This window comes from Hibiscus syriacus, unplaced genomic scaffold, assembly GCF_006381635.1.
Source record: "Hibiscus syriacus cultivar Baekdansim isolate YM2019G1 unplaced genomic scaffold, ASM638163v2 tig00111834_pilon, whole genome shotgun sequence".
NCBI lineage: Eukaryota > Viridiplantae > Streptophyta > Magnoliopsida > Malvales > Malvaceae > Hibiscus > Hibiscus syriacus.
The window spans coordinates 467,542-483,543 of record NW_024063192.1 but is presented as its reverse complement, the minus strand read 5'-3'; the positions used below and the strand labels follow the sequence as shown (position 1 = coordinate 483,543).

Here is a 16,002-nt window from a genome sequence, read left to right as displayed (position 1 = left end):
ACAATAACATAGCTTTAATCAAATATTATAAGAGGTAAAATTACTTTACATTAAAAGAATCGGAATCTATTAAATAATTAAATTTAAAAATTTGGAGGGACAAAGACTTTATTTAATGAATTTTTCTAATATTTTGGTGTACTAAACTGTCAGTTTTGATTCGTTTTAGTATCTAAACTATTTTTTTCAAGATCATACATTTAGTTTTTGTTTCATTTTAGTATTAGTCGTTAAAAACTTAATGGACGAGTTTGCCGACCATCGTGTCTATAGTCGTCAGTCGTCGCATTCATCGATCGATAAAGCTCAAACTTTCCGTCCTGTATTTTTTCTACCCTCTGAAGGCGATTACAGCCTCTGTTTCACTGGGAAACCTTTCAATATTCCCAAATCGACAATAGACACTTCTATTTCTTCATCCTCCGATCTCTATGGTCTACCATCCGATGGGCATGGAACTGGACTATATTGGTTGACTTTTCATTCTTTCGTGGTCCACTATTCGAATTGGTCGTCCGTCCACCGAAGTTATGTCACGTCAGTTCATTCGTTAAGTTTTTAATAGCGAGTATTAAAATGAAACAAAAATTAAACGTTTGTGTGATTATAAAAAATATGAAAGTTTAGAAACTAAATTGGATCAAATTTAACAGTTTAGATACTAAACGCGTAGTTTACCCTAGTATCTATTCAGATTTTTTATTAGCTATTTAGTATACATATCTTAAAATACATTTGTTCGAATTTAGGACCTCTATATAAAATAATACACTCTTTTTATTACTGAAATTATTTAATAGATTTTTTATTTAATTAATATTTAAATAAAGAAAATAAAAATACTATTTATAAAAAAAATGGCAGGACCACTATCCCTCCTAACCCATGAATGGCTCTGTCCATGATACAAGATAGTATAAATCAAGAATTCCTAAATATTTAATATCCTTAGTATAATCATATATATATATATATATATATATATATATATAGTATAGGATAAATTACGCGTTTAGTACTTAAACTATCACTTTTGGTCCATTTTAGTACTTAAACTTTCATTTTTTTAAAATTATACCTAAAATTTATTTTTTTGTTTCATTTTAGTATTTTACTGTTAAAAACTTCAATTTTTGTTTCATTTTACCCCATCGTTAAAAACTTTAATTTTTGTTTCATTTTAGTACCCATTCAAAATTTAACGTTAAGTTCTGAAAAGATTGAAAGTTTAGGTACTGAAACAGACCAAAATTTATAGTTTAGGTACTAAACGCATTAAGTTTTTAACGATGGGACACTAAAATGAAATGAAAAACTAAACATTAGGTATGGTATTGAAAAAAACTGAAAGTTTAGATACTAAAACGGATCAAAACATATAATCAAGGTATTAAATGTGTAGTTTACTCTGTAGTATAAGCTATGTACTTTCTTCTTTCTTTCTTGTTTGGTGTTTGCTAATAATTCCTTACCCTTACACGAGTCATTGTGGTTTGGTCCCATATCAATGAAATTCGAGAATTGTAAAGAGAAAACAATTTAGCACATGTCACTCTCATTTTTGACCTTTAATTAGTCTTTGCTCCCACAAGGCTCAATTGAATTTGTTTGTGGCCCAAACCACCCTTTGACCCAAAGGAAATAATACAGCAACTTCCTCTTCATTTAACCTTTTTATGGCTAATTTCAAATAAAATTAATTATTCAAATTCAAATCACATAAATGACTAATATTTCATATATTGGTAATAAAAAAATTATATTAATATCATACATCTTATTTAAAATTTAGAACTCGGAATTATAAATATTATAATTTAGGGTTTAAGGTTTATAGTGATTAAAATACTCAATGGATGTCACCATGCCATTCATTTAGTATGGACCATTTGGTGGCATGTCCATCGTCAAATACAGCATGTTTGATGTTTCCCATGGTAGTATAATTAATGTCGATGTTTGAGCAATTCCCCTTGTATTACCATGCTACAGACAAGGCTTTGTTCATGTACATTCAGCACCTGGCGCCGTGCAGCCATAACCCTTGCCCTAAACAACATGTTGTGTAACTTAGGGATGGATATTTAACCCGAAACAGACGGATTTCAACCTAACTAGATTCGATAGGGTATGCTTTTTTTTAAAAATAAATTCGGCTCGGGTCAGGTCAAACTTTTTAAGGGAGTAAGGTCGGATTGGTTGGAAGATATATAATTTTTGAATCGGGTCGAATTCGGATAGAGGATACATATTTTGGGTTTGGGTCAAGTTGACAAAAACCCAACTTAACCTGACCCGTTGTCATCCCTGGATTTTTGAATTTGACATGTATTCAAGAAGAAATGAAGTCAAATTTTCATATATCCGAATAAAGATCGTCAAGCTTTTATTTAACACGAGATAATATAAACTCGAAACGAGTAGAGATCACAAACATAAATATACAATTTACCATATATGGGACAACCTTGTAATTAGGGACAAGATCGGGAGAAAAATGCATTAGGGGATTTTTAAAATTCTAAGGGTAGAGTACATCAAAGGTTACTAAATTATGTTCAAATAATTATTTTAGTTATAAAATTTTTAAAAGTTATAAAATTGTCATTAAATCTATTTAATTATTACAAAATGGTCATTACGGCATAATAATGAGTATAAGAATTTGATAAATTTAATGACAAATTTGTAATATTTGGATAAAATATAATGATTATTTTGTAAGAGTTCAATAAAATTTAATGATTATTTTATATTTTCTAAAAATCATAATGTTCGTGAAAATGTTTGATTATTTGACCTGATACACAGTCTGAGTAAACTTAGTTTGCACAAGTCAATTTATTTAGGATTTATGAGTTTGAGATTTATAAATTAGGATTAAAATAATTTGCTCGTATAAAATAAATTTTACATTATCTGTTGATCAAATAGTGATCCAAATTCATACCAGAAAAAAAAGCAAATTATTAGATAAAAATATTAAATTTAATATATATTATATGTCATCGTGAGATACTCTTACAATATTATATAACTTTTTAACTATAATTAAAGGAGAAAATTATTCACGAAAGAAAGTTTAAAGATTTAATAGAAGAATATCTGTGATATTATAGGGTAAATTAAATCGTTATTCATCGAACTATACTCTCTTTCGTATTTTTCTCAACTAACCTTCAATTTTTCTATACTTTTTTGTCGATATGGCATTTAGTATTATTATTTTTAATATAAAATAATTAAAATATTAAATAAAAATAGAAGTTGGTCGGAGGCTACCGTCGACCGCCGTAGATGGTGATCGTTCGGTACCAAATTTCATAGGTCGCTTCGTCTCTACATCACGAGTCCGAATCCGACCTCTATTTTGTCGGAAGTTGCTTCGAAATCCACAAATTTGAGATTGAAAGTGAAAAAGCCGAAACGTTTCAGTCGAGATTCACGGGTTTTGGGACATTTTTCGATGAAACAACCACCAGATTCGGACTCAGGGGGCTGAGATGAACCGACCTAGTAAATTTGGGACCGAACGACCACCGTCAACGACGGTGGACGGTGGCCGACGAAGAGAAAATGGAGAAGAAAATGACGAAAGAGTAAATTACACAACTCCTCACTGAACTTTACCCCCTCTCCTATTTTACTCATCGAACTTTCAATATAAGATTCGAAACGACATCGTTCTTGTGTATATTTGAGTTTTTCAAAACGAATTCGTTTTGATGCTTGTGTCACGTCATAATGCCGTTAAATAGTTAACGGCAAAGTATAGTTAAGTGAGATAAATAGGAAAGAGGGTATAGTTCAATGAGAAATGATGTAATTTACCCGATATTATAAAAAAAATCGTGAGCCCAAAAACTCTTGGGTTATGTCCATTCTACTAAAGATGATTGGGTCACTATTCCAAAAGTAGTGAATACAACTAAAGATGAGACGGGCACCGGAGACTGACCAAACTCCTAAAATTGAACCGAATGAATCAAATAATCTATTGTCATCAGTATCAATCTTCCACGCATAAATTTAAATAACGATCCACTATCAGAATAATCGTCATATAATGGTAATGACAAAATTCAAAAACGTTATTGTATGTTTATGATATTTGTAATAATTATAATAACACTCGTTATATATACAATCAGAAATGAAAATATAATCGTAACCGTAATTTAAATCTCCATTTCTTCAACATTGTATATGCGGAGATCTATAGGGATGGACTCAATATTTAATGTTAAGAGGACTAATTTCTTAAATTTTAAGAAGAAGAAAAAATTATAAAATTACAGGGGAAAAATAATTATATTAAAATATAAAAAATTAAAATATATAATAATTTTAAATTTTAAAAAAAAGACGGCTGTCCTTACCTACTCTATGTTAGTCCATCTTGATTCGGTTTTATGAAAGATATTCGGCCTCAACTATATTTTTGTCAGCTTTTACCAATTGGGTGGTCCATTTAAATCCCATCAGACGGGCCAGCCTAACCGAGTAGGCCATGGGTTGTACTGTTCTCGAGCCCTGGGCTCCATGTTTACCGGCCGGGACTTATATTTACGAGAGAGCAAAATATCCAACAATGTACCAGGTAAGAGACAGCACACGCACGAATGCAATTTGTCAGTCGAGTTCTTCATCTATCCCTATCTATCCAACTGCCACTGCCGGCAAATACGAGGGCTCATATCGGTTATATCTTCGGATATCATTTCTAGAAATTATCGATTTTTATCAGTCAAGATTTTCGAATAGATTTTTTTAAAAAAAGAATTTTTAAGAAATCATGAATACAATAACATCGAAATTGATTATAATATATAGATAAACACTTTAACAATCGCTTGTAAAAGATATCGATCGATAATCATTATCTCATTCAACGAGATTAATTTATTCCTATCCACAGACCTAGTGACAGTAAATAAGGGGAGTTTTGGCTATATTGGGTCGACATATCACTGTTGAATAAACAAGGCAACAGTTGTGCCCTCCAAAAAGAGGTTGCCCCCCGTCAAGATGGGGATGGATCATGGAGACACCCACCCAATGGAACCGTCACGCATTAATTGTACATCTCAAATAGAATGCAGATTGAAATAACCATCCAGCTCGGTTGGATTTTAACCTTGAGGTCGTGAGATCGAGTCTCACGGAGGGCATTTCATAATTTGAAGGTCTCTTACGGAAGCTGCTCTCAACTTGGTGTTGGGGGTAGCCTACTATCTTACCTCCCCCTTACCCCATATATATGGGAAAAATGGACAGCCATTTTAAATAGAATGCATATTAAATACATGCAATAATAGAAACTATTAATTGGAGTTTGGTTCGTTGGAATGTGGGAATTAGAATCTGTGAAGGAAATGTAATATGTAGGAATTGGAATCTGAATGTGAAACATGTTTGGTTGGCATGAAATTGAATTGGAATTCAATTTCATATTTTGTTTGGTTCGCAGACATGTCAGATGAATTTGATTTCAGTAATGTAAAATGACAGAATTGTATTTCTTGTTTTTTTTGCTAATTTGTTTTATAACTTACATGTAGTAATATATTATAAAAATTAGAAACTCGACCAGACCCGACCCGAAATAATAAAAAAATTATTTTTATTCAATAAAAACAGTGACTTAATTGAAAAAAATTATATATAGAGGAGTATTATTATAATTATTCCTAAATATATAAGGTAAAATTATATATTTTTTCGGGTCGGGTGTCGGGTAGAGTATTTTTCACCATAAACCCGAACCCGACCCGAATATCACACTTTAAAAAACCCAAGTCGACCCGAACCCAATTTTTTTTTTTTAAAAATCTGACCCGATCCCGAAATTTAAAAAAAACCCAACACCGACCCGGCCCAAATATCAAAATTAAAAAACCGACTGACCCGAACCCAATTTTTTTTTAAAAAAAATCCGATCCGAATACCAAAAGATTGATGAGGATAGTACGATCAAATTTCACATTCTCTTCTTCAAAAGATTTTAATTCCATCATTTATGGATGAAATTTACTTTCCATCCTTGATGGAATTGGATTTCAATTCCTCATTTGAAAACTTGAACCAAACATGGGAAAATTTAGTGAACCAAACGCCACATTAGTGTATCTTAAACATAATTTATAAAAACGTCGTAGTTCCATCCTTGATGGAATTGGATTTCAATTCCTCATTTGAAAACTTGAATCAAACATGGGAAAGTTTAGTAAACCAAACGCCACATTAGTGTATTTTAAACATAATTTATAAAAACGTCGTAGTTTAGTGAAGGTTGTGTGTTCCCTGGTGAGTACAGTGCATGTGGCCTCCCAACTAAACCGAATGGGACAGTGTTGATTGGTGGTGTCCCAGCCTGCAGTGACCGCCCTTTATTATATATATATATATATATATATATATATATATATATATATATATATATATATATATATCTTGTGTTGCTAACCATTTTTGGCCAAACCTTGATCAACTCAACAGGCAATGAGCCAATAGGATCGAGTTAAAGCACCGGCCGAGAGCTGATCGCGCTGGAATTGTCGATGCGATTGGCAAACAGTGAGGCAAATCAGCTGCACTGTACCCGAAGCAAATTAACCCTCTCAAATGATCCCTAATATGTATAAAACAATAAAATCCTCACTCAAACAATATGATAAAAATCTCTGGCTAAAATTGAACACTAATAATCTTTAAATTAGGAGTGTACAAAAATATTCGATTGAGTGTGATTGAACGTTCATTATTAAAAACTCGAGAATATTTAAAACATATACTACTTTGTAATCATCTTAGCTTAATTAAAAAATACATTATTAGCCTAAGTACAACCGAACGAATAAAACAGATCGATGACACACAAAATATAAAAAGTTAGTCTTATAGGTAGTGTTACACGAATCGAGTGATTTCGGTGACTAAGAAATTTATTGTTATCTTCTGATATTTTGAGTTTGAGCATCACATATGTAGGAGTACGAGCTTTCATTGTTAAATGATGGAGAATCTTTGAATATATATATTACTTTATATTCACATTGGATTTATTTAAAAAAAAACTTTCTCAATGATATTAATAATTTAATTTTTAATATTGTAAATTAAAAAAATTAAAAAATTAAAAAAATTATATTATTTTTATTAATCTAGAGTACATATAAGTTAATATCTATTCAAACATATTTAACTATTTATCATTGAATGTTCATACATCCATAGATATGCGGTGCTCGAACACAAAATATTAAATAATATTAATAATTTCTTAACTATAGAAGTCGTTTGATTCGTATAAATGATATATTATTTAATTTAAGTGAATTGATAAAAATATGAAATATAAAAATGAATTTGATGAGAGTAGGGGCCAGTGATGGCAAGTCCCATAACGTGAAATAATTCTTTAATTTCCTATGTGTACTATTTATGGGTCCCAATATTAGCTGTGGATCACAAATGTTTTTAATTAAAGTTTTGGCCTTTTTGGGGTGTCCACCACCCACTAGCCCTCTCGACAATGACTTTGTTTCCCCCTCATTTTATTTATATAAATTTTATTACGATACGAATTAAGTGATTTTAATGATAAAATAACTATTGATATTTATTAAGATCTCGTGATCGAACATCATAAATGTCAAAAATATAAATATTCAATCTCAAATAGTCGAAAGTTATCTTTATAAATATATTATCATATATTTATCTCAAATTAATTGAAAAAATTCATTGTGAAAAGAATGTTGATAATTTAACTCATTAAAATATTAAGAATTTAATTTGATATTTTTAATTCTTTAGGTAAATGAAACAAATATTTCTTTTAAAAATTAATAATTCAATTTAAACTATTTTATCTTGTTTATTAAATGAAATTACATATTTTTATCCTCCTTGAAAATTAATAATTTCATTTAATTTTTTAACATAAAAATTTTAACTTTAACCTTTCAAAAATTATAATTTTATATTTATTCTAATAAAAATTAAGTAAATTATGTATTTTGCCATTCACCTATTTTTGAGATATTGTTTTGATTATCTAATTATTATTATTTTAATTATGCTTAACATTATACTTTCATTTTGTTTTGATCAACGTCATTAAAAGTCGTAACTATTAATATGATAATTATTTATTTTTTAATTGATGACGTTATATTGTCTTTTGATTACACGTCAACATCATCATTATTTTTTAACGACAACGGACAAAATTATAATCAAAACATAACATTAAATATGATTTTAAAAAAATAGTTTATTGATCAAAACAAAACCACGTGAATAGATAAATGATTAAATATATAATATACATATAAAAATGTCTTATTTCACAAATAAATTATTAACAAAATACTTTTATTTTTAATAAAAATATAATTACAAAGAAAAAGAGAGCAACATGCAAGAAAGGAAAAGCAAAACATGACGAATAGCATGATTATCATGCGCAAGGGATGTATAAGGAAAGACAAATGTAAGGTTAAGGAAATGTGAAATCGAAAATATTAATTTTATTTTAATATTTTTGATAGAGTATTATTTAAAATATTAATATTTTTAACTTTTTCGATTGTAACCGGATAAGTTATATAGAAAGTAAAAAGTCTTGTGCATCGGAGATTCTTTTTGGATGAATAAAATTCAACATTAACAAAAAAAAATTCAAACTGTTAAATGAAAACACTTTTTTGAAAACTGTTACTTAAAAAAGCAGATTTTATGATACTCGTTAAAAGAACAAGATTTTGAAGGAAAAAATTATCTTAAAGAAAATATAAATTATGCTGTAAATATTACATTTTTATACATCAATAGACCAGAAAAAAAAATATAAAAAAATATTAAAAATAAAATAAAATTGGAAATTTAGTCCATGGCATTCGGACCAGCACAAGCTTTCAACGCAGGGCTCCATACCCACTGCACCAAAAATTTCCTTCCTTTATTGCCATTCATGTTGTAAGTTCTCCCTTTCCCATCTCTCATAACCTGACCGATATACCCTCCGCCGCCGCCCGTACCATACAACCCCTCACAAAGATCCCCAATCTCCGTCGGAGCGGTCGGGTCCTCTCCGGCGTACCACGCATTCACCAGCGGATTCGTCGACAGCTCCGCCAACTCGTGGGCGATCACACTGATCATCCCGTCCAACCCGACGTCTCCGTTCGGCGGGACCAACGCACCCGGACCACCGCCGCCCATGTACCCGGGGACGGCGAACGGGTAAGCGCAGACCTCGGGGCATTGTTTCCCCGAGTTCCCGATCCATGCGTAGGGTAGAGTGTACCCCACCATGGATGGGAATGTGAAGTAATGGAAGCCGCAAACGGCCCGGCAGAAGTCTTGGACTGTAACGTCGTGTGCGGTGAGGATCAAGTAGATCCCGTTTCGGTGATCGACGGGGAAAGGCGCCGCTTTAACGGCGGTGGCGATGACTTGTTGGACCGAAAGGCGCGTGAGGTGATACCCGTGGGAGTAACGCGTGTCCGAGTGTTCTTTCGCCACGACGAGGTTCCGGGAAACATTGGCTCCGGTCTGGTCGGTGTAGAGAGAAACGGTTTTCCACCACTCGGAAACGGAAGGGGACGGCGAGAAAGCGGCAGAGGAAGGGGAGATAGAGTTGATGAAGTCTTTAATAAGGAGCTTCTGTGATTCGGACCAACGACCGTACCAAATAAGATAAATATTGATCGGCGAAGAGGAAAGAACCGGACCCATATGGTAACGGAGGTCGACGATGTTCGACGAGCCTTCGAATTTTTTCGACGACGAAAGGGTTCGTGGTGGAAGCTTTGGGTTAAAGAATTCAGCTTCTTGGGTGTTTAAAGTTTGCTCCTTCGCGGTTGCTGTCACTGAAGAAGTGACAGAGAATGTGAGTATCAGATATGAAGATATGAATCGGCGGAGAGACATTTTTTAGGGCGACAGCGGTGGAGGAGGTGATGAAGAACCGGGGGATTTAAGGGGGTTATAAATAGGAGGGGAAATGGGCTGGAGACAGCTGCAAATGCAAATGTCGGGGCACAGTTTCACTTTCACTTTTCGGTCGCTGATTCTCTGGAAGTTATACGGTGAGTCACACTTAATGTTAAAAAAATACGTTATCGATTTTATTATTATTTAAATAATAAAATTGATAAAAATTATTTAAAATATTTTTTATCTAAAATTTTAATATTTTTTTAATATTTTCAGTTAAGAGTTCAATAATAATAAAATGGGTAAAAAATAATAAAATAGGTAGCGCTTTACCTTTTTATTAACAAAACATGTAAAAACCCTAATAATAATAAAATCGATAGAAATAATAATATTTTCGATAATTTTTTATCGATTTTAATATTTAAATAATAACAAAATTAATAACATCTTTTTTTAACTGTATATTAAGACTGTCGTACGGTATCATTTTTCTCACCTTTGTGTTTTATGGGAATCCACTTCATTTGTTTACAAGTAAAAGGGTTTCAAATTCAATTCCGAATCTTGGCCCATCTCTTCTCCTTTATGTTTTTTCGTTTCCTTGATTGTTTTAGGTAAATTCTTTTACAAATACGAGAACTCGATTCAATCTGACTTATCATAAACATCGATAATTTAGATAAAATGATGAAGTTTAATGTCTATATAAAAAATCTCTATACGAATGAAAATCATTTTATAACAAATAATCAATACTTTATAATAGGGCCGAAGAGTCTTCTCGTACTAAAGTGAAATGTTGTAGTCAAAATGATCTAGCTGACTCGAGTTCAAGTTGACTAAGGTTAAATTCATAATTTATATAAAAAAACTTAAGTTGTATATCAGGTATTTAATAATTATTTAATTTAGACTTAAAGTTGAATAATGATATTTATATTTAAAAATTAAAATAATTATAAAAATGCAATTAATGATTATATAAAAAAACTCAACTATTTAACTCACAGTTATCTCTGTAAATAAAAAAGAAATCCTTTTTCCTAACAATGTATTTGGACGATGAGACTTAAACTGAGACTTTGGGCCTTCACAATCATACGCGGTGTAATTTGAAATAAAGACTTAAGTCTTTTGGGTAAACTACTAATTTAATACCTAAACTATTAGTTTTGGTCCATTTTAGTAAAACAACTTTCATTTTTTTTTAAATCATACCCAACGTTTAGTTTTTATTTCATTATAGTACCCTATCTTTAAAAACTTAACGTATTTAGTATCTAAATTATCAATTTTAGTCCGTTTTAGTACATAAAATTTTAAAAAATTTCAGAGCTTAATGTTAAATTTTGAAAAGACAGACCAAAAATAATAATTTAGATACTAAACACGTAATTTATCTAAGTCTTTTTCATTTTCCCATCTTTGCGTGACATAATAATGGTGGATTTGACACCACAAGTAATACCGGTGGATTAATCTCTTTTTTATTAGCATATTTTAAAGAGTTGATTAAATTCGAATATGTTTTAATGTTTTTTTTTGTTTAGAGATTTCGAGTAATTATGGGTAGATTTGGTATATATAAAAAGTAATTTTAGAGAATGGGTGATAAAATCTACAGATTTATCGTTTAATATATTAACGGTAGAAAAATATTCTATAACACCAAAAATATATATTTTTAAAGTGTGGGGGCAAAACCTTAAAAAACCCAATTTATTAATATGTTTTGAAATAATTTATTTTTTCTCTATCTTCGAGGTATTTGGATGCCAAATGTCAAAGGTTTTGATGGGATCAATTAACCTAACTTAATTTACTATTTTCTTACCTTTTATTTGTAGAAGATTCACGTACGACAGTCTTAATATACGGATAAATAAAGACGTTATCAATTTTATTATTATTATTTTAATATTTTCATTAAAAAATTACTTAAAGCATTATTATTTTTACCGATTTTGTTATTATTGGGTGCTTTATTGGTTTTGTTAACATATTAGGTAAAACTACTTAAAATATTATTTTTTTTCTATCAGTTTTGTTATTATAGAACAATTTACCAGAAATATTAAAAAACATTAATATTTTAGATAAAAATAATAATGTTTTAAGTAATATTTACCGAAAATATTAAAAAAAATAACAAAATCGATAACATATTTTCTTAATCGTATATTAAGATTGTCGCATAATAGAATTTCACCTTTTATTTTATTTCTAACAAGTCAACAAACAAAAGATATTTTTCTCTATCTCTTGTACTTTATTCAAAGTAAATTAAAATTTGTAATTTGTTTTATTATCATAATTAATTAGTTGTTCTCAGAAAATATCGATAAAATTAAATTAGTTGACTCTTATTCACATATGTAATAAGGTAAGGAGGAGGTAGGATAGTAGGCTGCCCCTAACGCTAGGTTGAGAGCAGCTTCCGTGAGAGACCTCCGAATTATAAATTATCCATCGTAGGACTCGATTCCACGACCACAAGATTAAGAGCCTTGCGCTCTACTAACTGAGCTGGACGGACAATTCTTTCTCATAAAATATCGATGTGACACGATAATTTTTTTTAGAAAAAAAAAACTAAACTCTTCAAATTTGTAACCATGTATAATGCCAAACTAGTGATGACTAAAGCAGTCGTTGATCAATCCGAAACGACGGAAATGATTTGTTTACTAAAAGATCAATTTTAAATTGATCATACGATTGATAATGACAGTTTAAAACATTTTTAACTTTTAATTTTAGTTAGAATTTACTTGGAATTCGAAAAGATTGAGATATTTCCCAACAAGTTTAAATCAGAGAGAGAGAAAAAAATAAGAAGAAATTATTTTGTCAGGATCAAATTTTACGAATATACAATAATACACGAATTTCTCTACTTTTATAGTATGTTTTTTCTCTACTTTCGTAACATGTTTTTTCTCTGTCTTTTGATATATTTTTCCCCTTTAAGGATTGAATTTGAAATTGTCACGACTGGTCAAGATGACTCTAATTTGTTATCTCGTTGATTTTCCCGGCTTTGGAACAAATTGTATTTGGATACGCAACCTGCGATCGCATATAATTATCTCGTGATACTTGGCTCTGATTTATATTTTATCGGTGATATTTCAATAGTTTAAATCCCCTATTATGGTTTGTTTGCCGTAGTAGTCATATATGTTCGTACTTACCCCTTGTTCGAGTTTTTTTTATCTTTTCCTTGTATGGTATTGATATGATCTTGAGTGACTAGTTTCTGAATGATTTTAGAATAATATCTCAATTATGTATATAATTTACGATTTTTGTCGTGAATTTTATGGTAATTTTGAATTTTTCTTATTTAATAATAAAATTAGCTGTTTTATTTCAAAAAAATAATTATTGATAAAAATATAAAAAGTATATTTTAGAAATCTTTAATAAGTAGTTCCGAAATATATATTTAATAAAATTTATTTTTTAAAAAATATTTAAAATAATAATTATCAAAGTTTGAAAGTTTTGATTTTTAAAAAGTCAATAAGGGATAATTTTAGTAGGGCTGAGATGATATATTATATTTATAAAAGGAATATCTCATGCTTAAATTTTTGAAAATATATTCTTAGAAGAGGAAATCACAAACAAATGGACTAATAGAGAACAAAGCCTAGCCAAGCATAACCAAACCCCTGAAAACTTGGTCTGGAAGTATCCATATCCGACATTACGTGAGACATCCGTTTCCGTTTCCGATAACCGGTTCTTAAATTCGGGTTTATAGAGGTGTTGGAGAACTGGTTCCAACTTGCAGGTTACGACGGAGACGGTTCCGATGCCAGTCTACAGTCGGCACCTGCTTTATTCCCAGGGTGCAAGCATCGAGTCCGTATCACCACGGAGCAACAGCCGCGTCCGGATCTGATCTATCTACTTGGCAATTCATCCCGTGAATTTACGGTCCAACTGCTGAAGATGTGGGAGATGCTGCAAAAAGGAATGATGCGCTGCACCCTTGTGTTCTATCAAACCCCCATGACCAGTGCGAATTCGGAATGCAGAAAAAAAAGAAAACTCGTTCTCCAACGGACGAGCCTCGAAGTTCAACAAAGAAAGAACTTTCTCCGGTGAGCTTCATCATCAAAGGTTTGAGATCAGAACCGAAAACCCAGAAGCCTAGTTCAACTATCAGAACATGAAGGAGTGAGTGACTTACAAGGAAGCAAGCATAAACGATCTTTTAAAACAGCTTGCATTACACACAGACATTGTAATATCTTACAAAATAAGCAACAGGGTAATAGTCATAAGTATCTCCATGAATGCGGCTAAGTTCTTGAAACACCAAGAACAAGGCCGAAGGTCACAATCATTGTGACATTGTACCTCTACACCTTGACAGCGAAGATCTCTGTGAGAGCAGACCAAGTTCCCGAGATTCCAAGAACGAGGCCCAAGGTCACGATTCCAACATCCACGGTCCATCCTTTCCACCCCAGCTCTTCCTTGAACACCAGCAAATGGAACAAAGCTGGCAATACAAAACCCAAACCGCAGCACACGCTACTTCCAACCAGATACAAGAAATCAGCGAAGTTTGGGACGAACAAAGCTACCAAGCTTACAATCAAAACAAGCAGCCATCTAAGCCATAAGCAGTAACTTCCTCCCCAAAATCGCCTCTCTACAATCTCATAAACGGGGTTCATCATCAGCGGGAAGGTAAAAAATAAGTTGATGCAAAGACCGAGCTGAACCAATGCGCTGATCCAGCCTGCCCCCAAATTAGCAGTAATAATGTCTTTGGTATCAGTACCAAATGCAAGATAACCAAGCGCACCGAACGCTCCATATATCAAAGAAATCAAGCCCATGCTAAGTGCCAATATTTTGCCAAACTTGGAGGGTTCCTTCATCTCAGATTCTATAGGAAGAACCATACCAATCCCTTCAAAGGCGTATACAGCCACGCCCATGCCATAGAAGAAAACGGAGAGACCACCGAACGCGATAACCTCATGGCTTTGCTTCAACATAAGTTGCACGTCCTCAACCAACACCACTCCCATCGCCCCAAGATCCACAACATCAGCAAATATACTCAATGGAGCTAAATGGGTTAATGTGGGAACCGAATTCAGCCCCAACTGAAAGGGAAAACATCCCCATACATACAAACTCTTGGCTGTAAAACTGGACATCCCCAAACTTAGCTCGACGTCACCGATACTTGACCGTTGAAAAGATTGGTTAGAGTGTTGGCGATGAATATGAGGTACCCAACACAGAATCCAGCTTGAGAGAGAATGATGAGTACGTCGACAACAAACCTGTCAATGGAATTTTTAAACGAAAATAGCAAAGAGAGGAGAAACCAACTAAACCAATGGAAAACAATTTCCGGATCATCTTCATTTATCACTAAGATTAGCATCTTTTGTGTTTCTTAATCCATAAGATCAGCCAAATCAGCAACAATTTCCAGATCTCCACAAGAGACAAATTATAAATTCCCCGCACAAGCAAAGAATAATAAGCAGAAACTTCATTGATCTACCAAAGAACAGAACCAATAACACCGAATATACCAACAGGAACATTAAAGCCCGATTTAATTAGCAATTTCGTGTTTCACGTGGCAAAAGAATTTAACCCAGAACAAGAACGAACCTGCCGGAGGTGCCACAAACGGCGTAACCCAGGTCGCCAAAAGAAGAAATCTTGGCGAAACCATTACCAAAGGACTCGAGCTTCCGGCGGGTGTGAATCAAGAGCATCATACAGTAGGTGGTCAAGCCGGCGACCGAGAAAAGCATGAGCAGGCCCATGACCCATCCGGTCCTCTTGAAGGCGTAAGGCAAACCCAAAACCCCAGCACCAACTATGGCTATCAAAACATTGGCAAAGGTCTTGGATTGCGACGACATAGGCTTCCCATTACCGATAAGAGGCGTGTCTTCCCTCGGCAAAGGGGGCTTCAAGTTGTTCGACGATGAAGACGCGATATGTTGCTTTTCGAACACCATAGTTTGTTGATCGACTCTAAATCGCACAAAATCAAAATCGAGT

At 32.5% G+C, this 16,002-nt stretch overlaps 1 protein-coding gene and 1 pseudogene across 1 annotated transcript; both read right to left on the bottom strand.

Annotated features, from left to right (window-relative positions):
• Positions 1-8,836: 8,836 nt before the first annotated feature.
• LOC120171669 (protein EXORDIUM-like 5) lies at positions 8,837-9,954 on the bottom strand. Its single transcript, XM_039179348.1, has one exon. The coding sequence runs from the start codon at positions 9,937-9,939 to the stop codon at positions 8,890-8,892; it is 1,050 nt and encodes a 349-aa protein (XP_039035279.1). The 5' UTR covers positions 9,940-9,954; the 3' UTR covers positions 8,837-8,889.
• Positions 9,955-14,228: 4,274 nt separating this feature from the next.
• LOC120171640 lies at positions 14,229-16,002 on the bottom strand (annotated as a pseudogene).